This window comes from Nicotiana tabacum, chromosome 1, assembly GCF_000715075.1.
Source record: "Nicotiana tabacum cultivar K326 chromosome 1, ASM71507v2, whole genome shotgun sequence".
NCBI classification, from domain to species: Eukaryota; Viridiplantae; Streptophyta; class Magnoliopsida; order Solanales; family Solanaceae; genus Nicotiana; species Nicotiana tabacum.
The window spans coordinates 89,859,752-89,885,838 of NC_134080.1; the positions used below are offsets into that span (position 1 = coordinate 89,859,752).

The 26,087-nt window shown below is 42.6% G+C and overlaps 2 protein-coding genes across 2 annotated transcripts; both read right to left on the bottom strand.

The window, feature by feature from the left end:
* Positions 1-18,720: 18,720 nt before the first annotated feature.
* On the bottom strand, positions 18,721-19,142 carry LOC142163026 (uncharacterized). The gene is made up of 2 exons (XM_075220277.1): positions 19,138-19,142; positions 18,721-19,030 (listed from the first exon to the last, which is right to left on the bottom strand). The coding sequence occupies exons 1-2, from the start codon at positions 19,140-19,142 to the stop codon at positions 18,721-18,723; spliced, it is 315 nt and encodes a 104-aa protein (XP_075076378.1).
* Positions 19,143-21,248: 2,106 nt separating this feature from the next.
* LOC142163034 (uncharacterized) lies at positions 21,249-22,139 on the bottom strand. The gene has a single exon (XM_075220284.1). The coding sequence runs from the start codon at positions 22,137-22,139 to the stop codon at positions 21,249-21,251; it is 891 nt and encodes a 296-aa protein (XP_075076385.1).
* Positions 22,140-26,087: the final 3,948 nt, after the last annotated feature.

Genomic DNA, 26,087 nt, shown 5'->3' on the forward strand with positions numbered 1-26,087 from the left:
CCACGGTAGAAGGATAACTACCTAAAATAATGGGATCTTTCAAAAAAGCAAGAGCCACCCCACATATATATGGGAAAAAGCAATGACTCGCCTATCCAGGGTAAGCCCTGGGAGGGAAACGACCTCGGTACAAATCCCGGGGTGGTACCCGACCCTAGAGACCACCATCAACAAGAAGTCAGGCTTCAAGGAGCCAACTGCATCATCTCTAGTTCCGAGGTGGTGCCCAACCTCGAGGACCTCCACCAAAAAGAAGTCAGGCGTCGGAAAGCCTTCAATGCCATCATAGATCTTGGGGCAGTACCCGATCTCATGGATTTCCCTTCTAAAAAGAAAAATAAGCACTTCAAGCTCTGCCCAGGATTGTTCGACCGCAGAAAATCACCTAAGTACGAATAGCCCCTTCCTTAGAAGCCTACCTACAACATCTCAAAAGGTTAATTGCGCCAAGCTCAAAGTAAAAACTCCGAGTGCATGAAGTTGACTTTCGCTTCGGTGCTCTATCTCCATGGGTCTCAAAGGCCCCGATGATCCAGGCTTATCGGACCACTTTGGGCTTGATTCCGGGAATAGCGATGAGCTTTGAAAGGTGCCATTTCTATCGACCAAAGGCCGAAAAATATAGGCAACCCCTTACTGGAAGTCTATCCACTACGCTTTAAAAGGCTATCTACATCAAGTTCAAAGTAAACCCTCAGGTACCCGAAGCTGACCTTCGCTCAGGATACCGCTCTCAAAAACTTCAAACTCAGTGTACTATCTCCGTGAAACTCGAAGGACCCGATGGCTCGAATACATCGGACCAATTCAGGCTTGTTCCGAGGTACGTCAATAGGATCAGAAAAGAGCCAAGCCAATCGACAGAAGATCGGAAAGAATGCTCGCATCCGAGTTATATATCAACAATCAACAAAAAAGGAAAACATTCAAAAGCCTCGGAGCACACAAGAACATACAATAATAGAGAAAGTATCAAAAACAGGAATCAAGGAAGTATCTCTATATTCATGTACAACGGCCCTCGAGGGGCCCTCTCATATGATTACAAAAGCCTACAGAGGATGTCTACACAAAAATGGAGAAGCAGAAAGATGTACATATGATGAAAACCGAAGAACCCAGTCCATCCTCGAAGGTCCATCTCCGGTATCAGCATCCTCGAGCACCACCTCCTCGAGCTCGCATCCTCGAAGGCAATTCCTTCAGCCACCATCTCCTCTAGGTTCCCAGCTCAATCCCGTGGAAGGGCCTCGCAGAGGGAAATAATGAAGATAAGGAAAAGGAGGCGATGTGGAGGAGGCAGATAAAAGAGACATAACCCACCGAAGTCAAAGGTTGAATATTTGGTGGCCCCCAGCCTCAACGACCAGGGGTTCCAATTTATCCCTTAGGAAAGGAAAAATCCAAGGGATGAAGTGCCACACCATGCCTTGGTAGGAGAGTGAGCAGCGGTGCATAGTTCGAATGACTGTCTACAAAAGGGGAGAATAGATTACCCGACTATCATCGTCTTGGGCCAATGGGGACAGCGGCGGCGAACGCAATAACAACTGCAACAACAACGGAACAACACAGTCAAGTTCCGGCAAAGGGCCACAACATAGCCTATCGAAACAATGCCAAACGACCTTGAGGCCGTAAACTCCAAACATGGTGATCAACAATAGTGGAAGATGATAAGGAGAAGTGGGCGAATGAGTAGATGAAGGTACTTGGATGAAGAAAAACAACACTAGAGCACACCTATTTATAAGGGGCAACGACGTGTTCATCGATGCTTTGGAAGACTGACTGGCAGATACAATTATTGCATTCATGAAGAACTGAATCGACGATGGTACTTTCGCCTTGAAGAATGAGAATCAACAGTGCATTGAATGATGTCAAATACACAAGTTCATGGGACATCCCGGTTGTCACAAAAACTCATGCCAAAGGTTGCATCATCGATATGATGTCACTGCGAGAAGCTCGTGGAGTCAGGTGTCAGAATCATTTCCCATCACTTCGTTCGGGGAAATGCGGAGACTATCTGTATGAAGTGAAATGAGATGGCTTAATTTCTTGTTATCAAAGACACTTCAGAAGAATATCTTGATACCCCAAGGACGTGGAGTTGCGACCGAGTCCCCTCCCTCGGAGCTCGTCGAGGCCTGACTCAAAAAAGATGAAGATCGAGGCTAGAACAAAAAAGGGAATTCCCAAGGCATGCGGCTAAGTCTGATAGAGCCAGCCTATCCAGAGCCTACGTCGAGGCGTCACATCTAGCCGTCCCATCTCCATGCTTATACAATTAATATATGTTGTACTATAACTGAATTCCCTTCCTATATAGAGGGAATTTACACCAGTTTCTAAGGGGCGGATGTTGCTCCAACTATTCTACATAAGATCAATAATATCTCTCTCTATTTCTTCTCTCTAACTTAATCGCTCGAGGCCACTCTTAGCGTTTATAGCTTTCATGCTTGTTCTTCATTTATTGCTTAGTATTCACCATAAAGAGTCTTCTATAATTATATTCTAACTATTATCCCTCTTCAGGTTACCCCCGCTCGAGCCAGATATCGACCGCGAGGCCCCTCATCGACCATTCCGAATCCTGGGCGGCAAGCCCCTTGGTTTGATTACTGCCCTGTTTTAGCTTGTATATCATCGTTAAACTTCACATTCTTAACATCAACTGCTCTAACAACTAGCATAAAAATAGATCACGTATTTTTAGAAACCCATTTACAAATTTAATTGTTGTTACCATTTTCACGGTAAACAGTGAGGTTTCACAACCATCTGATTTCTACTTAATGTTTCTCCCATGTTCTGTTGCTAAGGAACAGGGTCATGAACAGGTTCCTTTAGGGGATTGGTTTTAGTTCCTCTATGATTAGTTCTCCTTATCAGGTTGCCCTGGATGGAAGAACATGTTCCATCACCTCTTCCTTCTTTTGGTGCCACTTTAGCTTGATCTGAGACTTCACTCAAATCTTTTACCAACACAATAGCTTCATATTCATGTTCCCGTCTCTCAGAAAGAATGTTAGTTTCATAAAAAACTACATGTACACTTTCTTCTACACACAATGTTCTTTTATTGAACACTTTATAAGCTTTGCTATGTGAAGAATATCCCAAGAATACTCCCTCATCACTTTTGGCATCAAACTTACCTATGGGGTCCTTTCCATTATTGTGCACAAAGAACTTGCATCCAAATGCCCTAAGATGGGATATATTTGGTTTTCTCCCTTTAAGTAACTCATAGGGAGTCTTCTCTTGAAGAGGTCTAGTTATGCATCTATTAATGATATAACATGCAGTGTTTACAGCCTTTTCCCAGAGCTTTGTGGCAGTTTACTAGAAAGAAGCATAGTCCTAGGCATATCTTCAAGAGTCCTATTCTTTTTTTCAACTACTTCATTTTGTTGAGGAGTCCTAGGGGCAGATAAATTATGATCTATACCATGCTCATGACAAAATTGAGCAAACTTGGAATTTTCAAATTCAATTCCATGATTAGACCTGATTGATGCAAGTTGATTACCTAGTTGTTTCTGAGTTTTTCTAACAAAGGCAGTAAACATGTCAAATGCTTCATCCTTAAATGATAAGAATAGTACCCAGGTAAACCTAGAATAACCATCAAAAAATACCATCACATATTTCTTACCACCTATACTTAATGTTCTCATTAGACCACAGAGATCCATATGAACCAGTTCCAACATCCCTATTGTGCTTACCATTTTCTTGCTTTTAAAGGATGATCTTACCTACTTCCCCCTTGCACAGGTCTCACAAACTTTGTCTTCCTTGAATTTAATGTTAGGTAACCCTATTACCAAGTCATTGGAGACTAATTTGTTGAGTTGATTCACACTTGTATGACCAAGTTTCTTGTGCCACAGGAGGGGATCATTGTCCAACACACTCAAGCAAGTGAGTTCATTTTCTAAAAGAGTGGAAAAATCTATAAAATAAATATTGTTAACTCTTTTTCCCTGCAAAATGATCTTGTTAGTGGTAAGATTAATCACAAAGCATTGGGTAGAGGTAAATGCTACAAATTTACCTTTGACATACAGTTTTGATACACTGATTAGGCTATATTTCAAGCCATCTATCAAGTAGACATTCTCAATGGAGTGTGAGTGTCTTACCTACTTTTCCAACCCCAATAATATCGGTTTACCATGAAAATCGTAAAAACAATTAAATTTGTAAATGGGACTCTAACAATATGTGATCTATTTTTATACTAGCTATTAGAGCAAATGATGCTAGACATATGAAGTTTAATCGATGAAATACAAGCTAAAATGGAGTAGTAATCAAACCAAGAGGGCTGCTACCTAGGCCTTGGACTGATCGATGAAAGGCCTCGAGGTCGATGCTTGGGCTCGAGCTCGAGCTATCAGGGGTAACCGGGAAAGGAACAAAAGTTAGGATATAATTAAAGAAGGCTCTTTATGGCTAGTATCAAGCAATAAAAGAAGATCAAGCATGAAAGCAATAAATGGAAAGAGTCTCCTCGAGCGAGTAAGTTAGAGAGAAAAGAGAGAGAGTTATTATTGATATTGTCTAGAATGGTTGGAGCAACGGTAGCCCTTTACAAAGTGATGGGGATTCCCTTTATATAGGAGGGGAATCTTGTTATAGTACAACGTATATTGATTGCAAAAGCATGGAGATGGGACGGCTAGATGCGACGCCTCGATACAGGCTCTGGGTAGGCCGACTTTGTCAGACTTAGCTATGTGCCTTGGGAATTCCACATTTTGCTCTAGCCTCGATCTTTTTCTTCTTTTAGTCGGGCCTGAACGAGCCCCGAGGGAGGGAACTCGGTCGCAACAACATGTCCTCGGGGTCTCGAGACATTCTTCTGAAGTCACTTGATAGCAAGAAATTAGGCCCTCTGATTTTTCTGCATACAAATAGTCTCTGCATTTCTCAGAAATAATCAATGGGAAATGACTCTGACACCCGATTTCTTGGGCTTCTCGTGATGACGTAATGCCGATGACGCAACCTATGGCGTGATTTTTTGCAATAATCGGGATATCCCATGGACTTGTGTTTTCGACATCATTTAATGCACTGTCGATTCTCGTTATCCAAGGTGAAAGTACCGGCATTGATTCAGTTCTTCAAGAATGCAGTAATTGCATCCATCGATCTGTCTTCCAAAAGCCTCGATGACCCTGTCGTTATCTCCTATAAATGGGGGCATTCTTGCATTGTTTTTCTATCTAAGTGTCTTCATCAGCCCATTCACCCTTTTCTCCTTACCATCTTCCTCTATTGTTGATCACCATGTTTGGAGTCTACGGCCTTAGGGTTGTTTGGCAGCGTTCCAATAGACCGTGTCGTGGCCCTTTGCCTGAGATCCTCTTTGTTGAGCACAATTATGTTGTTCTGTCGCTATTGTGGTTGTTGTTACGTCTATTGTCGCTATCCCTATTGGCTCGAGATGATGACATACGAGGTTCGACTTTCCTTGCTCGTAAAAAGTTCTTCAGATTATATACTGCTTCTCACAAGAGGTCGCAAATTATACACTATTGCTCACCTTCATACCCCAGCTCGACGTGGTGCTTTTCCCCAAGCTGGTAGCTTACACAGCTCAATGTTCCAAGAAGTGGATTCAAAGTAGCCGTGCAAGTAAGGCCGACAGCGGGTTATGGCATTTTTTCATCCCTTGCTGTTTCTCGACCTATCCTTTATGGATATCAGGGCGGAAGGCCGAGATGAGGCTTCTGAGGATGCACTCCTAGAGGCATTTGTTGCAGGAGGTGGACCTTCGAGAATAGGCTAGGCTCTAGGCTTTTACCTCGTGTGTGCATCCCTGTGCTTTTTTGTTTCTGTATAAGGACCCCTTGCGGGCATTTGTAATTGTATATAAGGACCCCCCCTCCCTGAGGGCAGTTGTAAACCAATATTTATGAAATATGAAGACATGTTCTTTACTTCTTCTTTTGATTTTTGTTGTGTTTTTGTATACTCTAGTGCGTTTGTGGAGATTTTTAGTGTATGCCTCTGTTGACGATTGTCAATATTCCTTCCGGTCTTTGGTCGACATAAATGGCTCCTTTCTGAGCTTATCATTGTTCCCGGGATTAAGCCTGAAGCTGTCCGATAAACTTGGATCATCGTGGCCCTCGAGCCTCGTGGAGGTAGAGTACCGAAGTGAAAGTCAACTTCGGGCACTTGGAGTTTTTACTTTGATCTTATGTAGATAACCCTTTAAGGTGTTGTAGGGGGGTTTGAGGAGGGGCTATTCGTACTTAGGCGACTTCCTGAGGTCGAGCCCTCGTTGACAGAGCTCGAAGTGCTCATTTTTCTTCTTAAGAAAAAATCTCGAGGTCGGGTGCCACCTTGGAACTGGATACGATGTCGCTGATCTTTTGGGGCCTAACGTTCTTCTGATCGAGGCCCTCTGGGTCAAGCACCACCTCGTGATCTGTACCGAAGTCGTTGGCCTCCCCGGGACTATCCTGGGTAGGCGAATCGTTGTTGTTCCCCATACATATATGGGATGGCTCCTACTTCTTAGAAGATCCTATTATTTTAGGAAGTTATCCTCCTGCCCTGCCGTCGAGTCCTTCGTTACCTTAAGCGCAAAAGCATTCGCATAGGTTCCTACTTCAGTTTGCTAGTTCTATCATAGCTATGGCTACTACTTCAGGGCCTGCTCGATAAGGAGGGGAGAGCTCCACTCTCAGTGCTCAGGATCCATGGGAGTTTATCCCGAAGACCATGTCTTCGATAAGAGAGGAACATCTGGAGATACCGAGGAGAGATTGCGGATGGGGGAAGGGGGTACCGTTGCAGGCGCTTTCCACGGATAAGGGAATTACGGACCCCGCTGATGGATTCCTAGACGTATATTTGTACCCTTTAGCAGTAGGCCCCCTTGATAGGGTTGTGCATGATTTCTTCTTGAAGTATCAGGTTACTTTGGGGCAGATACATCCGTCATTTTGGCAAATACTGTTGATGATGAGATTCTTTGCGGAGAAGGCTGGGCTTTAATTCACGCTTAGGAACCTCGTCAGGTTGTATTGGTCCTTTCATCATCGAGGCCTGCTAACCTTGTATTGCCATTTGTCCACACCCTTTTAAGTTGATGATGAGGAAGATGGGGATCGAGAGTGGGTCAGTCAATTCGTCCGGGTCCGAACTACTGACATTATCCCCGTGGAACTCATGCCATTTCTTGAGGAATGAAATTATGCGTGTGAGTAGAGTGTCTCGTGCTTTCATAGATTCTCTTGTAGCAAACACCAGTTTAGTAATTGTGTTTCCTTCTTTTCTGTAGCAACTTCGTGGGCACCGGGTGAAGTTCCCGACTCGCCCGGTTGGGTTCGGAGGTTGGTGACCCATTCGACTTGCGACGAGCGTAGGTGGCGAGCAGTGTCCCATGGCAGATGGGAAGAGAAATACCAATGTATGTGTGTACGCTTATTTTACCTTGGTCTTCATATATTTGAGATGGAATTTTTATCTTTCTTTTGTACTGGCCTTGCCGTCGTAGGTATCGGAAGGTCCTTAGGGGTGAGGTTGTGCTCCTCCGAAGAGGGGGAGGAGTTGTTGGCTTCCGAGCTAAGGGACAACGGTGATAAACAAGATGTCCGCTCGCAGTGCGATAGAGCTTTTAGCAGGGTCAAATGGGTCCGTGTCTTCGAGGAGAAATCATCGCCCAAGCCTGCTGCTCCTGAAGTCTTTAGTTTCGGAATGGCGGTTCCTTTGAGTGATCATGCTTCGATCGAGGTTGGTTCTTCAGGGCCGAGGGGGATGGACCAACAGGAGTGTGCTCGGCCTTTGAGGAAGTCCGTCGTCTTCATTTCATGGTGAGTTTTGGCATAGTCCTTCTGCATCTCGTGTCTTCCCTTCCTTATCAAGTTTTCCTTCTGTAATCCTTTGATAGGCTCAGGTCTGAGCTTCTCCATCATGGGGTTGGGCTTCGAAAAGCTCTGGATGAGGGTAGGTCCTTTAGACTCCTCTATAAGGAGATGGAGGTTGAGTTGATGCACTGGCGATATGAGGCGTACTGGAGCTCGAATTATGAGAGCTGTTTGATGGAGCAAGTAACCTCTCGTAGTACAATTTTCACTTTTTAACCTTTAAGGTTAATCTTTTTGCCTATCTCAGTTGCAGAAAAAGACAGAGGCTCTAGAGCACCTTAAGGGTAAACCTGACCGAGTTAGGAATGACTGTGGCGAACTAATAGCTCAAGTGCAGGCTCAAGCCTCAGAGAAGAAGGGTTCCTTGGATAAAGTTTCTGCCTTCGAGGCCCAAATCCGCTTGGCTCATGACAACGCTTTAGTTCAAGTGGATATGATTGCGAAGCTCGAGTCCGAACATTCAAAGGTCAGGGCTGAAATCGTTGATGCTCGGGCTGAAGCAGCATTGAGTCGGACTAGGCCTGACCAGGAGATAGCAATTCATTTGAAGGATTCTACTGATGCCCAAGTCGAGTTGAAGAGGGCCCTCGATCATGAAAAGAGGTTCGAGGAATATGTTTATTGCAGATCCCGAAGAGAGGTATTCGAAGAGATCGGGGCCAGGGGTTTTATTCTCCCGGAAGAGCTGGCTCAAGCGAGGGTGGACTAGCGCGATGCTCGGCAGAGAGTGAAGATGAGGCTAGTAGGTCGTAGCCTTCTGAAGTGGAGCGTAGACTTTGCCATTTTGTATGTGGTATTCACAGAGCGCATTTGTAGATGTAGAACGCACCTTTTTGCGAATGTAAATATATGAAATCCTAAATTTTTATCTCTTATGTATCCCTTTCTACTTTTCTTTTGACCAGGCAGGCTGGTTTCGGAGTTGGCAAGAATCCTTAGATTCGTAATACGGTTTCGGAGCTCATCAGGCAGTCCCGGAGGCTCTTTCATGCTCGGTTAATGCAGCTTTCAACGCAAGCTGGCGTTAGAGCTCTTATGCTTTGCTCATCTATTTTTGGTTTAGTCTCCGAGTCAAGTTTTGACTCCAGCCTACTTGACCTTCAAGATTTTGTGCCTGCATGGGCGGATGACAATGGCTCTTATGCCTTGCCCTTGGGCATTTGCATTTTAACTATTTTGGGCTCAATCTTCGAGTCGAGTTGAGACTCGAAGCGACCCTTTAGGTATGTGGCCCTGAGGCTCGTCAAGCTGGTGACGATGGCTCTTACGCTGTGCCCTTAGGCATGTATAGTTAACTATTTTTGATTCGTTCTCCGAATCGGGTTATGAATCGAGCTCATTATAATCCTCAAGTTTTCAAATTTTAAGCTGGCCACAGTGGCTCTTATGCTTTTTGTCGTTGCAACCTTTTAGTGTGTGGCCATAAGGATCATTTGGCTGGCGACAATGACTCTTACGCTTTTGCCTAAGGGCATATGTAGGCTTTGTTTTCCTCTCGTTAAGGACTTTTTGAATTGATTTTGCCTGACCCGTCGTCGGTTCGGGAAGAACCTCCATTTCAAGTTATTAGCGGTGATGTTCGAGCACCTCGGATGATTTAGCTTGTAGGCTGAGTAGCTCGAAGCTTTGTGATTTGTAGCTAACATGGTCGATGGTCGTTTGCCTAATAACAGTTCTTTTCGTAGTAGATTCGATGTAATGGCCTATGATTTTGTTAGCGACGGTCGGGCATCCCCGAGTCGTGTTAATTTGGCTGGTGCAACTGTTTTGACCATAGTAATATGTGTTTGGCCGGAGCCGTTTTTATCCCGAGTGTCTTAGTTTAGGCATCTACATCGAGGGTATGTCCTTTCGAGAGTCTTACAAATGCGACACATAGCCTAAACTTCAGGATTCATTTTTATGCCTGTAGTAAGGTCTTACAAAATTTTCATGTCTGTTGAGGTCTTACAGTTTTTTATGCCTATTGATGTCTTTTAGTTTTTTTCATGCCTGTTGAGGTATTACATGTTTTTGTTGTTATGTAAAATAGATCTGGCTAGACCGAGTTTGCCCGCTTGGGGTCTTACGACCTCGAGTTTTTTAGCGAATGGGGATTGACGACAGTCTCCGAGTCATCGAGGTTGTTTAGGATAGAAGGTCGTTACTCGTGAGCTCGGAATTGCATAGTTGGGGCCTTGTGAGGATGGAGTTCTGACCCTGAGGTCATGTGGTTATCAAATTGTTGACGCGATGCACTCGATAGAGGGATCCTTTCTATGAATATGCTGAATTTTATTCGGAGTGCGAGATGCTTTTTGGTGAAAGACATTCTTTGATTGCTTGGTGTTAGTACATATTGTTTTGTTGCCGTGAGCTCGGCCTGCGCAGACATGACTCTTTTGACAGTTTGGCCCAATTCACTATTTCCTTTCGGAACCTAGTCTTTTGGCCCCCTGTTTTTCCGAGCGGATGGTGTCTCAAAAAAAGGGGGGTGCACTCAAGTGTTTGGGTTAATTTCCAAAGAAACCCTTCAAGCTTGTCGGATCCTTCTTTAGGCGGCTCGTTGCCCTGCTAAGAATTTTGCCGACAAAACCCTCTTCGAGACAAAAGCTCAGCCAAGGGAAAAGAGTGCGACGGGCGCCATTAAGGCCTTGGGATCTTTGGGTTGGATTAATACTTCCAAACGCCCCGTCCGGGTGTCTGCATACGGGTTAGTGTAAAATACCGAAGAAGGGAGGTGGCCTTACATCATCGCATGGTGCGCAAGCAATGTTCTGAGGCCCGATGTGTCCTTACTATTTAAGAGTGAGGATTCTGCACAGCTCTCCCCTGTGTTTAATCAGGCTTGGCCGAAGTCATGGTTTGATTACAATAGGCCCAGCATAGTCACCGCGATTGCCACTGCGGTCCGCTCCGCGGTTGGAGTCAGTGTTCTCCGCGGTCAGCGCCGCGGTCGACGCCGCGGCCGCGGAGGCATGTTCACAGTCTAGAAATTTAAGGGGCCAAAGTGTCAATTTAGGAAAACTTTTGTAAAACCCTTATAAGATGTAGGAAACTCGCCCAAGAAAAGGGAGGCTTATTTTGAGAGTACCTTTGCAAGAAGAAGAAGTGTGAGAGATCACCCAAAAATATCATAGTTCTTATTCTCTTCTATCTTTCTTGCAATTTTCCATTATGAATATTTTCGTAGTTTATTCTTACATTGTCATGAGTAGCTAAATACTTTAATCTAAGGTTTTGGTGAAACCCGTTGGGGATGACTTGGTTGTTATATTAATATAGTTTGAATTGGTTGTTAATCTCTATTTGTTCATCTACATTTTGATTGTGGTTAGTTGAAAGGGCCCTCAATTATCCGTTCCTATTTATTATGTATCTTCTTGAGAGAGAGTGCATATTGAGGTAGTTGTTTGAACAACATCACTCCCGGAGTATAGACGAGAGTCATAACCGAGGGTTTAGAGATTGTATTAGAGATAACGATACGTCAGGTGCAATCTAAAAGAACGGTAATGTGAATCTCGCTAGCGTAGCTTGAGAGAGTGCGTCTAGTAAATTATCATAATTGCTTGAGAGAGATTTATGATAGCCAGAGAGTTCTTGATTGATAGAGACAACTAAGGCATCGCTATAAGAAACGTACAACCAAGGAAATCACCAACGGGGGAAACCATTACCTTAGACCTTATTCCAACTGTTTACACATCAAGCATAGTTAATTTTCAGCTGTTAATTATTTTCAGACTTTAGTTGCTAGAAATATCATCAATTGTGAATTACAAGTTTGGGGAAATTGATTCTTTGAATTTAGTAAATCCGTCAAAAGTAATTGATAGGTTAATTCTCTATGGTTCGACTCTGGGCAAAATTACTCAGATTATATTTTCTACGTCCGTGTGTGTCTTTGTATAAGGGATAGTTTGGCGTTATCAAAACTTCCATGAGATCATGATACATTTTCGTAAAACCTGAGGGCACGGAATACCTGGAAGTGTGAGCTTCTGCCATGATCCTTTCTGGGAGACCGTCAATATCCAGAACACATAGAAGGCCTTGGTACCATAGGATACCATCATCCATGCCAAGGAAAAAAGTTGTGGTCTTGTGTTTATGAATCCCCTATTTCAGTTTTGCTAACAATGGATCGTTGAATTGCTTCTCTTTCACTTCCCTCACAAGCGATGATTCAGCCCTATTCTGCACAATCATACCTCCTTCATTAGAGTCGGATACGCTCAAATTACACTTTAATAAACAGTGTAAGGCGGTGGGTGTCAAATATAATAACCCAACAAGGTTGGGGTCGAATCCCACAGGGAATAGGTGTGAAAAGGTTACTCTTATAGTGTGTTGCTCGACTAAAGTCGTATCTCTATTCGGTTAACAGTAACAAGAGAATGGTTTTATAGTAACAAGAGTATGAATTGAGTTTGTTTGGAAGTATCAACTAATTGGAATATTTATAGAGTAATTAATTGGATTAAAGAAACCAAGGTTGTGTCCCCTTTAATGGAGTGTAATGCTTATCGGTGTTAATATGATATATTTCTAATGGAAGGTTCTTTTGATATGCAAATGATGTCTAAGTGACTACCCAATATTTTCTAATAGTTGAGTAGTATTTCCTCTTTATAATTTTCCCAAATATAAAATAGTTGCATTTTAGAACCATCAATATATGCCAAGTAAAACCCACTTATTCCTAAGCGATTCTATTAAAGAAGGTTTAAAGCCTTGAGTCATTGATATTTACTTCTACCAAATTCTAACCCACTTTCCTAAGCAAAGCAAGAATTTAATGGCACTTGTTAATGTTTGCAACCACCAACAATAAATGAAGAATGAGAAGTAAATAAATATCAACCAACCATTATATATATATATTAAATATTAAACACCCATTTAGGGTCCACAACCTTAGTATTTAAAGTTAGCTACTCATACTACAATACAAAAACCAAAGAGTATTTAATGTCATAAAATCATACAAAGTAGAGAATCTTCCCCCAAAAGCTTCCAAAATTGAGGAATATTAATGTCTTGGAATGTGGTTCAAAGACTAGACAAGATGAGCCCACAAAGACATCATAAAGCTACTTATAGTGGACTCACAATCGAGACAGAAAACGGACAAAAATGCCCTTTCAGGTATGATATGCGTTCGCATTCTTGTCGTAGAGCACGTATACGGTCTGCATCTTGAACATACTCATCGCAGACTGGAACACTAGTTTACATTCATCGCATTCCAATTATGCGGATCGCATTGTAGAAATGCGATCGCATTTTGCATCGCATCTTCGTCCTTCAGTGACCTTCATGGTTGGTTTGCGAGTCACTCTGCGGCTCGCATGTTGGTTCTGCAATCGCATAATGAACCGCATTCTTGACTTGAGATTTAACCCAGTTCTCTGCTTTTGTCTGCGATTTGACGTGCATTCTGCGGCTCGCATGTTGGTTCTGCGGTCGCATAATGGACCGCATTCTTGACTTGAGATTTAACCCAGATCTCTACTTTTGTCTGCGATTTGACGTGCATTCTGCGGCTCGCATGTCTGATCTGCGATCGCATAGTGTATCGCAGACTTTGCTCTTTTCTTGCCTTTTTGCTTCCATTTCCATGTTTTTGGGTTCTCAGTCCTTATGTACTATAGAAACAACAAAACTACATAAGTAACGGAGATAATTGCATTAAAACAAGCTAAAATCTAAGCAATTAGTATTGAAATGTGCCGAAATTCTCCGCCACATCAACACCCCCAACTTTAAATCTTGCTTGTCCTCAAGCAACTAAAACAAACTTATCTTATTCTAGACTTTATTTACAAAACATGAAATGATAATGACTACGGGTGGTGTTCATTGCTAGTACTTCAAGCATGCATCTATAATTGTTTTACCCTTCCTGAACTGATAGTATATACAAGGAATACTAATCAACTTGTGAACCTTGAGCCTCAGACATTGCGACAAAATGTTACCCTCAGCTGAGTGCAATTGCATTTGACTCAAAAGCTCAACTTTTGTTTAACTCCACAGTTCATGTACCCTCACTAGAAATAAGGTCCCAAAATCATAATATTTACAAGGACAAATAAAAGGGACAGTTTACAAATACACTCACTCTCAGAAAGAACTTCAAGTGTTACAACATTTCATACTATAAGCTTGCCCTTATTTTAATTCACCGCTTATTCAAGAATATTCGGTTGGAGGTCTCATAAGGAATTTTTAAGCTTGTAATGTAGGTTTCGGGAAGGGTTGGATAGACATTTGGGTACAAGTGACTTCACCCTCCTTGAACACTACTCACAATATTCCATTTTTTTTACTTTGCTTCTTTTCAAACCCTCATAGCCTCATTTGCGTCTAGTTTCCAATATAGAACCACCTTACATACCTCTTCTAAATTTATTCAAGGCTCCATACTTTATATACATACACATATTTTCTCTTTTTTTTTCTTTTTTTTTGGAGCATGAATAATCTAAAACAAACACTTTTGAGGCATGTGGTCCTAACTCAACGTACAACCTTACCAATCTCCACTGCGACACCACCCCCAACTTAGGCTTTTAGACTCGTTCTCAATGTTCAAGGAGGGACGGGTTCAAGAGAGAGGATTATTTTCCAAAAAAAATGGAGAGGTTTGTAATGAGTTGGCCAAAGAAAAGGCCTCAGGGCTCAAATTGGGTACGAGTGATATTATTTATGTACAGGTCGGCTTAAAAGGCTACAGAGGTCTAGAAAATAAGAAAAAGAATGCCTAAGATCATCCCTCCAACCAAACATACTATCATTAGCATTGAAAAACCAACCGGGCATGTTCTAGATGATAGAAGTCAACAAGAGAGTTATATACACACAGAGAACTCACACACACATGGTACACGAATATTTCATTCACATAATTTGACGCTTTCGAGTCAACACATGTATAACTCTAGGTCGCCATAGAGTCACAGAGCGAGCCTCACGTTCACAAAGTTGATCACAAAGACTAATTCCCTTAAGAAAGTTGTCAATCTATCCATCAACGGGAAAAGTCGACAAAAACAATATTTTTTTAATTGTGGAAGGGTATATGCTATGTACAGACACACATGCTTGATACTAGGAAATTACACCAAACCGGTCAAAATGATTCATTCTACGATCCTGGTTCTACTATTACACCCTTGGAAAAGAACCGGGAGAAGAAAAACCAAGAAGAATTGATTCCTAATTACTATCTACTTGTTTTTGTTGTTTTTCTTTTATATGGACAACGGTATCATATTTACACAACGCTATTATGAACACATAACAAACATTAATATTAACATCATCACGAATTTCATAACACAACTCATGTACCGAAGTCATACTAACATATACAGAACACAAAATACACATAAGTACAAAAGTCTGATAGTAACATAAAGATATGCATATGTACAACAGTTTCCAATATCAAAAATATATCTACAATGCTACCCTTCACCCCCAACTAAAAGCATGCATTGTCCCCAATGCATAAAAACAGAGAGATGAGTTTGAGAGGGGCTCCCTGAGGCACACTAAGTGCTATGGGAGTCAGTAGCTGGCTGAGTACTGGAGGGGTCACCCTCGGATGTGGAAGCTGGGACCGATAAGAGCTCGGTCTAAGGAGTGACCTCTCCTGATGGAGTAATGCTCTCAGGCTGGTCCAAAGCAAGAGTTAGAGCTGGAGCTGGAGCTGGTGCTGGATCCTTTGAGCTGCTACTCTCTCCCACTAATGGCGGTGTGAATGATGGAGCTATAGGGCTGGCCATGTCTACTAGAGACCTTTGGATCATTGTCTGCATATCTACTTGTTCCACTTCTGCAATAGAAGCCTCCTCAATAATAGCATCCTCGACAGAGGCATCCACAATTCGCTTTCCTTTATCCTGAGGGCCATCATTGCTTGAATATCCAGAACTTTCCTCATCCTCGTTGCCATCTTTCTCCTCATCTTCTGATTTACCAGAACCTCCGGACTCCTCCCTATAATGGATCACAATATGGGCTGGAGGGGCTTTAAGTCCGGAGGTGCTGTGCCTGTCACCTGATCACCATCTGTGGGAAGGAGGGATGATAGATAGAACTCCAAGTTCTGCATATTTTTGAGCTCGGTCTACATAGAAGCAACCTCCTTCTTGAGTCCAGGCAACCCACTAAATTTACCCCACTATATCTTCTCCACCCTCAACTCAAGTTGTTGTAGACGATCCTCATATCTTGACTGTTGCTATTGGAGGGCTGTCACTGAGGATTGCATGGGCGTCAGGGCTTGTTTGATTATATTTGGCAATGTCTTCAAAAGCTGATCTACTTTGGCATTGGCATGCTAAGCTAGTAGACCAAGCTTCGAGATAGCAGGAATGGTGATGGCAGGCTGGACAGTGGTGGATTGAGAAGCAGGCTCAGAAGTGGAAGTGGGGGCCACTATAACCTGAGGAGTCACTGTGTCTGAGAGTCACTATGCTCTAGATCAATCGGATCTTGGACCTGAACCTGTGATGGGGCAGCAGCAACAGTGATACGAGAGATATCCATTATACGTGTGATATCAATATCCCTCGTTTCCTTTCCAGTTTTATCAGTTGGCAGGATGGGAACTTTCACAACTTTACACATAGCTGTGATCAGGCAAGGGAAAGGAAGTGAAGTTGCATGCTGCATTGCTCGGATCCCTATTTCTTGGAAGATCAATGCTCCCACATCTATCTTGATACCAGTCATGATGCAAGCAATCAGAAGGGCCTTCTCGATGGCTATTTCAGTTTCATTTTGAGTTGGTACCAACCGAGAAGTGACAAAACTGAGCCAGTAGCGACCCTTTCTCGTGAGATCTTCCGTATATATCTTGTGCTGAGGATCGACACAAGTGGGAGTCCCTTTTGCTATCACTGAGGCAATCCATCCACATTCATTCTCTTTATTTTTGAATTTTTCAGTGTACTCATTTGTGCCTGCTCTCCATCCTTTGACGTAGAACTCATTAAGGGCCTCAATGTTGCAGAAAACAGTCCTTCCCCAAACAAGCACTTGGTCGGTGAAAACATTGTTGCGTTTGTGGTATTTCGTTCTGGAGGCCCCATAGGATGCATAGAATTCCCTCACAACGGTCTCATTGTACTCCGTGGGTGGCTCAGTGAAGTTCTCCCATCCCCGTGTTTTTATGTTTTCCAGGATATGGGGGTATTTGTCTTTGAGCCCGTTCAAGCTCAATTGTTTCTCGCCCAGGATTTTGCGCTTTGTGAGCCCTTTTATAAATACCTCCCCGGACCCATCAACCCAAAATCGGAGCTGGAAATCTTCACCTCGTTTTCTTCTCTCTTCAGCCTCTATATTGATTGAGGGCCTGAGCTCCTCCGCCTCAGACTGAGAGGGGCTCGACATATTGTCCTCTATCCGCGATTGCTTACTGGTGGAAGCCCGCTTTGATGAGCGTCTCTTTTGACCCATATATGCACAATGGTGAAGAGTGAGTGACATCATTAACAATACGGAGAAGATACAGACGAATCAAAAGCAAGAAAGAAAATATGATCTGGTCTACGATCGCAAAACCATAATGCGGACCGCAGACTGTCACAGATCTTGTAGTCTCAACTGGTGGTCTCATTCTACGGTGAGTTATGCGGTCACATAGACACCGCATTTCATCATCTTCTTCATAAGATTTAGGGTTTAGTTGTGCGGCCAAAATGCGGACCGCATTTTCACAATGCGGGCCACAGATGCCTTCTTCTACACAGGTTTACCAAGCTTTCAACAATGGCAGTCCTATTTCATTCTACCCCGTAACCCAAATTATTTTCAACCCAAAAGCATCTACACTACAGAGAAGCAACTACACAAGCATCTAAACACATTTTTGCACATGATTTAAACGAAAAAGATCTGAACCTACAGTAGAAATCAAAGATAAAACGATGGAGAAATGGGTACATACCAGCAGAGTTTGATGATTAGGACAATGAGTGTGACAAATGGAGTCCTTTGGTTGCATAAAATTTGAGCTTGATTTGGTTCGAAGTTCGTTCGTGTTCTTCCCCCATTTTTCGTTTTTTTGTTTTGTTTTAAGTGAGTGAGAGACGAGAGGGTTATGCGGACTTACCTTGTCGATTCTGCGATAGATTATACACCGCATAACACACAGTGCGACCTCATGTGTGTTATGCGATGAGGTTAAGGACCAAGCTGAAGGGAGGCAAATGCGGTCGCATAAATTAAATGCGGACCACATAATGTACCACCTCACCGCATTTTCAACCACAATTTTAACCCAAATCTCTGCTTAGGTCTGCGATCAGAGTGCGGTCCGCATAGCTAAAATGCGACTGCATTTGTGCAGCAGAATTCACCTAGTGGTTTTTCTTCCACTTTTTATGCATTCGTACCAATTGTTGTGAACTTTTGACCCCCCTGCACTCTGACACACACTTTAAATTGCTCAAATAAATCTATCTATCAAAAACTAAAAATTCATAGAACAAAAGAGTGTTACCACACATGGGTTGCCTCCCATGAAGCGCTTGATTTAACGTCGCGGCATGACGAAGTTGATGTTCCTTTGGTTTCACTCAATGGTCGGGCATGGACCATCTTTGAGAGCCAGCTGCTCTACCAAATGTTTTTCTCCATCAGTGCCCAAGTAGTGCTTGATGCGTTAGCCATTTACCTTGAATGTCCGGGACCTATCTGTTGATTCTAATTCCACCGCTCCATAAGGAGAGGCATTGACCACTTTGAATGGACCGGACCATTTTGATTTAAGCTTGCCCGAAAACAATTTGAGCCTTTAGTTAAAGAGCAAGACCAAATCACTCTACTTGAACTCTCTTTTCAAGATCTTTTTGTCATGGACAAACTTCATCCGTTCTTTGTACACAGCTGCACTTTCATAAGCATGGAACCGGAATTCCTCCATTTCATTGAGTTGTGTTAACCTCAAATTTGCAGCTTCAGCCCAATCTAAGTTCAGCCTTTTCAACGCCCACATAGCTTTGTGTTCCAATTCCATGGGTAGATAAAATGCTTTACCAAAGACTAGCCGATAAGGAGAAGTACCAATAGGGGTTTTGTAGGCTGTGCGGTATGCCCATAATGCATCATCTAGCTTCCTTGACCAGTCAGTCCTATTTGCGTTCACAGTTTTTGCTAGAATGCTCTTGATCTCCCGGTTGGAAACCTCAACTTGACCACTTGACTGCGGATGATAAGGTGTGGCCACCTTGTGCTTTACGCCATACTTCTCAAGCAGCCCCGAGAATGCCTTGTTACAAAAATGAGATCCACTGTCACTAAGGATGGCTCTAGGAGTGCCAAACCGATTGAATATGTTTTTCTTCAAGAAGGCGGTCACACTCCTTGCCTCATTGTTTGGTAAGGCAACTGCTTCAACCCATTTGGACACGTAGTCCACAGCTACCAAGATGTATTTCATCCCGCAAGAACTTACAAAGGGGCCCATGAAGTCAATTCCCCACACGTCAAAGATCTCTATCTCCATCACAAAGTATATTGGCATTTCATGCCTCTTGGAGATTGAACCTTGTCGTTGACATTGGTCGCAAGCCTTGACCATTTGATTGACATCATGGTAGATGGAAGGCCAATAATACCCACATTCAAGAACTTTAGCTGTCATCCGATTTCCTCCATGATGACCCCCAACCGGTGAGTCATGGCATGCCTTGAGAATTGGCATAACCTCTTCTTCAGGAACACACCTTCTGATAATATTGTTAGCACAAACATGGAACAAGTATGGTTCCTCCCAATAATATTGCCGACAGTCTTTCAGAAACTTCTTTCTTTGATAAGATTCCAATCCGTCCGGGATAAGGTCACTAACCAAGTAGTTAGCAAATGATCAGGGAATGCATCTTAGATTTAAAGATCTCCCTGTGGTCTCCCTGCTTCCTCGAGCCTTGACAAATGATCCGCCACTTGATTTTGAGTTCCCTTGCGATCGTTGACTTCGAAGTCAAATTCTTGCAACAACAAGACCCATCGAATTAATCGAGGCTTTGCATCCTTCTTTGCCATGAGATATCGAAGAGCCACATGATCAGTGTATTCCACCACCTTGGACCCCAACAAATAAGCCCAAAATTTTTCAAAAGCATACACAATAGCAAGAAACTCTTGCTCAGTTACCATGTAGTTCATTTGTTCCCCATTGAGAGTTTTACTTGCATAGTACACCGGGTGGAGAACTTTGTTGTGATGTTGGCCAAGCATTGCTCTAATGGATACACCACCGACGGCACACATGAGCTCGAAAGGAAGTGACCAATCGGGTGTGACAATAATGTGTGCCGTGGTGAGCCTTTGCTTTAGCTCCTCAAAAGCTTTAAGACAGTTCTCATCAAACACAAACTTGGCATCCTTTTCGAGGAGTTTGCACATGGGGTTAGCAATCTTGGAGAAGTCCTTGATGAAGCGCCCGTAAAACCCGGCATGCCCTAGAAAACTTCTAACACCTTTCACGGAGGTTGGTAGAGGAAGCTTAGAAATAATCTCAACCTTTGCCCGGTCGACTTCAATACCATGCTTTGAAATTTTCTGCCCAAGCACAATGCTTTCGTCAACCATGAAGTGATACTTCTCCAAATTTAGCACAAGGTTGGTCTCTTCGCATCGCTTAAGCACTTGTCTAAGATTGTTAAGATAGTGCCCAAACGAATAACGAAACACCGAGAAATCATCCATGAAGACTTCAAGAAAGTCCTCAACCATGTCGGGGAAGATGGACATCATACACCTTTGTAAAGTGTCCGGAGCATTGCACAAGCCAAATGGCATCCGGCTAAAAGCAAAAGTGCCATACGGGCAAGTGAACGTAGTTTTCTCTTGATCTTCCAAAGTGATGTTGATTTGATTGTAGCCGTAGTAACCATCAAGGAAACAATAAAATGACCTCCCCGCTACCTGATCAAGCATTTGAACAATAAAAGGCATAGGGAAGTGGTCCTTGCAAGTAGCACTGTTAAGTTTCTGATAGTCCATACAAACTCGCCATCCGGTCACAATTCGCGTTGGAATGAGCTCATTCTTCTCATTTTCGATCACGGTCATGCCGCCCTTTTTTGGCACACATTGTACTGGGCTCACCCACGAACTGTCGGCAATGGGGTAAACTATCCCGGCATCTAACCACTTGATAATCTCCTTCTTTACTACCTCTTGCATTGATGGGTTCAACCGCCTTTGATGTTCCACGCTTGGCTTTGTTTCGCTATCCAATTGGATTTTATGTTCACAAATTCCCGCGGGGATTTCACGAATGTCCAAAATGGTCCATCAAATGGCTTGTCTATGTTCTTTCAATACTTCCAACAATTGGTTTACCTACACATCATTTAGCAAAGACGAAACGATTACGGGTAAAGTATCATTAGAGCTAAGAAATTTATACCTTAAGTGCGGCGGGAGAGGCTTGAGCTCTAGTTGTGGTGGCTCAATGATAGATGGCTTGGCGGGAGGTATGGCCCTATTCTCCAAGTCAAGAGAAAGCTTTGTTGAAGTGTAAGTATAGGATCCAAGACCCTCCAATGCATTTACCGACTCCATGTACCCATCCATGTCCTTACCATCAAAGTTTACCAAGATAGCCGCCAATGCCACAGCAAGGCATTGTTCTTCCATTTTCAATTCGACGACATCTTCAACCTCATCAACCACATCTATCAATGAAATTCTCTCATACTCATGGGGTAATTTCATACCCTTGCTCGCTTGAAATGTGACTTCTTCATCATTCACCCGGAACTTAATTTCATTTTGCTCTGAATCCATAAGTGCTCTTCCCGTGGCTAGGAATGGTCTCCCCAAGATGATAGGGATCTCTTTATCAACAACACAGTCAAGAACTACAAAGTCGGCGGGCAAATGTAATTTTCTAACTTTCACAATCACATCATCAATAATTCCTACCGGTCGCTTAATAGATCGATCGGCTATTTGTAACCTCATGCTTGTTGGCCTCGGCATCCCTAATCCCGCTTGCTTGTAGATAGCAAGTGGCATCAAGTTGATGCTAGCCCCATTGTCATAAAGGGCTTTTGCAAAGTCACGCTCTCCGATAGTGCATGGAATAGTAAATGCTCTTGGGTCCTCTTTCTTTTGGACAGGGCTTGTGGCAATAATAGAGCTAACCCGGTGAGTCATGTTTACCACCTCTTTCTTTGTGGTCCTCTTTTTGGTGATCAAATCCTTCAAATATTTGGCAAACCCCGGCATTTCTTGAAAAGCCTCCAAGAATGGAATGTTCACCGACAATTGCTTTAGAATATCATAGAATCTCTCAAGCTTGCTATCATCAACCCTTCTAATAAGTCTTTAAGGAAAAGGCGGAGGAGGTCTAGGAATAGGAGGTGGAGCTTTTGATGTCTCCTTCTCCTTTTCCTTCACCCCTTCTTGGTTCACTTCTTGCACCTTCTCTTTTTCCGACACCCTTTCAACTTCAACAACCCCTTGCTCTTCTGCATCAACTTCTTGTTCGGCTTCTTCCCCAACAACCTCTTGCTCAATGTCACCTTGTAAAACCTTCCCAATTCTAGTAGTTATTGCCATGACGTGAGAAGTTGAGCCACTTCCACCACTCTTCGGGTTCGCAATGGTATCACTAGGAAGTTGCCCTTTTTGCTTTGGGTTTTGCTCTCTTGAAAGGTCTCTCATTTGCATCTCTAACTTTTGGATAGATGCGGTGTGAGAGCCAACAACTTCGGTCATGTTTCTCATGGACGCGTCAGACTTTTCTTGGTTTTGCAATACTCTTTCAAGCAAGCTTTCTAACTTTGACTCACTTGACGACCCTTGATTATCATAATGACCTTTTGGGGAACATACAGGTTGGAGCTCCGATTTGCAAAGTTGTTGTTGTTTTTCCAATTTCATTGATGCGAGTTACCTTGATCATTTCTCCATTGTTGGTTGCCTTTCCCTTGCGGGTTTGGCCTCCACTGGCTTTGTTGCCCTTGACCATGGTAGGGTTGCCTTTGATACCCTCCTTGAGGGTTGTTGATATAATTTGCTTCCTCAAAATTTTCATCTAAGATGGGTTGGACATCTTCCACTGCATTCACTTTCTTTGTGTGATTCTCGGTAAACATCTTCGTCAGCACATTTACATTTGTTGCAAGACCGGCAATCACTTGATCCCTCTCTTGATTTTCCTTGATTAAGTTGCTCAAGGAAGGAGAGCCATATGAGATTCCTCCGGTAGTATCCTCTGAATGCCATGCTTGGTTGTGCTTTGCCATTTTGTCCAGGATTTGTGTCACTCTTGCAAATGATCTTTCCATGAAAGATCCGCCAGCTGCATTCTTGGCTATGGCTTGGTTTATGGGATCCAAACCCATATAAAAAATTTCCAACAACATGGAATCCAGAAAACAATAGTTTGGAGACCTCACCAAGTATAATTTCAAGCGATCCCATGCCTCATGCAACTTCTCTCCCTGTATCTGCTTGAAAAAGAAAATCTTATCCCGCAACTCAGACTTTTTGCTCTACTGGAACCATTTGGACAAAAATGCCCGGACAAGTTTGGGCCAAGAATGGATAGATTTGGGTGGCAGATTCTGGAGCCATTTCCTCGCATCCCCAGCTAGAGAATACTTGAAGCAGCTCAACCTCAGGGCATCGTCAGAGACATTGTTTTGCTTGTGCATTACACACACACCCAAGAAATTCCTAAGGTGTTGTGTTGGATCATCATCTGTAGAATTTCTGAAAAATCCTTCTGCCTTGAGCATCAGAATTAGACCGTGTTCCACTTTAAATGTTGCAACACCAATAGCTGGTGGTACAATGGCGTTAGTATCCTCAATGTACTCCTCGATGTCTGCAAAAGGATTCTCTCCCATTTCTGTCTCCACATCATCACCATATTCAGACATGTTTTCCTATCAACACCAAGCAAAGAAAGCAAAGTGTGATGGAATAGAAATAGACTTTAAGGAAAGTACACACTAAATAGTAATCTCAAAACCGTATTCCCTGGCAATGGCGCCAAAATTTGATACGCTCAAATTACACTTTAATAAATAGTGTAAGGTGGTCAGTGTCAAATATAATAACCCAACAAGGTTGGGATCGAATCTCACATGGAATAGGTGTGAAAAGGTTACTCTTATAGTGTGTTACTCGACTAAAGTCGTATCTCTATTCGGTTAACAATAACAAGAGAATGGTTTTATAGTAACAAGAGTATGAATAGAGTTTGTTTGGAAGTATCAACTAATTGGAATACTTATAAAGAAATTAATTGGATTAAATAAACCAAGGTTGTTCCCCTTTAATGGAGTGTAATGCTTATCGGTGTTAATATGATATATTTCTAATGGAAGGTTCTTTTGATATGCAAATGATGTCTAAGTGACTACCCAATATTTCCCAATAGTTGAGTAGTATTTCCTCTTTATAATTTTCCCAAATATAAAAGAGTTGAAATTTAGAACCATCAATATATGCCAAGTAAAACCCACTTATTCCTAAGCGATTCTATTAAATAAGGTTTAAAGCCTTGAGTCATTGATATTTACTTCTACTAAATTCTAACCCACTTTCCCAAGTAAAGCAAGAATTTAATGGCTCTTGTTAATGTTTGCAACCACCAACACTAAATGAAGAATGAGAAGTAAATAAATATCAATCAACCATTATATATATATTCAATGTTAAACACCCATTAGCATAACACCCATTTAGGGTCCACAACCTTAGTATTTAAAGTTAGCTACTCATACTACAATACAAAAACCAAAGAGTATTTAATGTCATAAAAGCTTACAAAGTAGAGAATCTTCCTTCAAAAGCTTCCAAAAGCGAGAAATATTAATGTCTTGGAATGTGGTTCAAAGACTAGACAAGATGAGCCCACAAAGACATCATAAAACTACTTATAGTAGACTCAAAATCGGGACAGAAAACGGACAAAAATGCCCTTTTAGGTCTGATATGTGATCGCATTCTTGTCGTAGAGCACGTATGTGGTCCGCATCTTGAACCTCCTCATCACAGACTGGAACCCTAGTTTACATTCTTCGCATTCCAATTATGCGGATCGCATTGCAGAAATGCGATCGCATTTTGCATCGCATCTTCATCCTTCAGTGACCTTCATGGTTGGTTTGCGGTTCACTCTGCGGCTCGCATGTTGGTTCTGTGGTCGCATAATGGACTGCATTCTTTACTTGAGATTTAACCCAATTCTCTGCTTTTGTCTACGATTTGACGTGCATTCTGCGGCTCGCATGTTGGTTCTGCGGTCGCATAATGGACCGCATTCTTGACTTGAGATTTACCCCAGATCTCTGCTTTTGTCTGTGATTTGACGTGCATTCTGCAGCTCACATGTCTGATCTACGATCGCATAGTGTATCGCAGACCAGCATTTTTGCTATATTTTGCTCTTTTCTTGTCTTGTCGCTTCCGTTTCCATTTTCTTAGGTTTTCAGTCCTTATGTACTGTAGAAACAACAAAACTACATAAGTAACGGAGATAATTGCATTAAAACAAGCTAAAATCTAAACAATTAATATTGAAATGTGCCGAAATTCTCCGGCACATCAGAGTCCGCCAGGCGAACTCCCAAACTAGCCAACTGGTGAACCTCCCTGGCCAACGGCCTCTGATATGCCTCTAAATGAGCCAAGCTCCCCATAGATTTTCGACTAAGAGCATCCGCTACAACATTAGCCTTTCCCGGGTGATAGAGAATATTAATGTCATAGTCCTTGGGTAACTCTAGCCATCTTCTTTGTCTCAGATTCAACTCCTTCTACTTGAAAATAAATTGAAGGCTCTTGTGGTCCGTAAATACATCCACATGCACCCCATACAAATAATGTCATCAAATCTTTAGTGCAAACACCACTACCGCAAGCTCTAAGTTATGGGTTGGATAGTTCTTTTCATGGGTTTTGAGTTGCCTAGGAGCGTATGCTATAACCTTGTTATGTTACATTAACACACACCCAAGCCTGATCCTTGAAGCATCGCAATACACCACAAATCCATCTGTATCCTCTAGCAGGGTTAATACCGGCGCTGTAGTCAGTCTTGATTTCAATTAATGGAAAATCCTTTCACAAGCATCGGACCATTAGAATTTAACTACTTTCTAGGTCAATTTAGTCAATGGAGAGGCAAGAGTAGAAAACCCCTCCACAAATCTCCTGTAG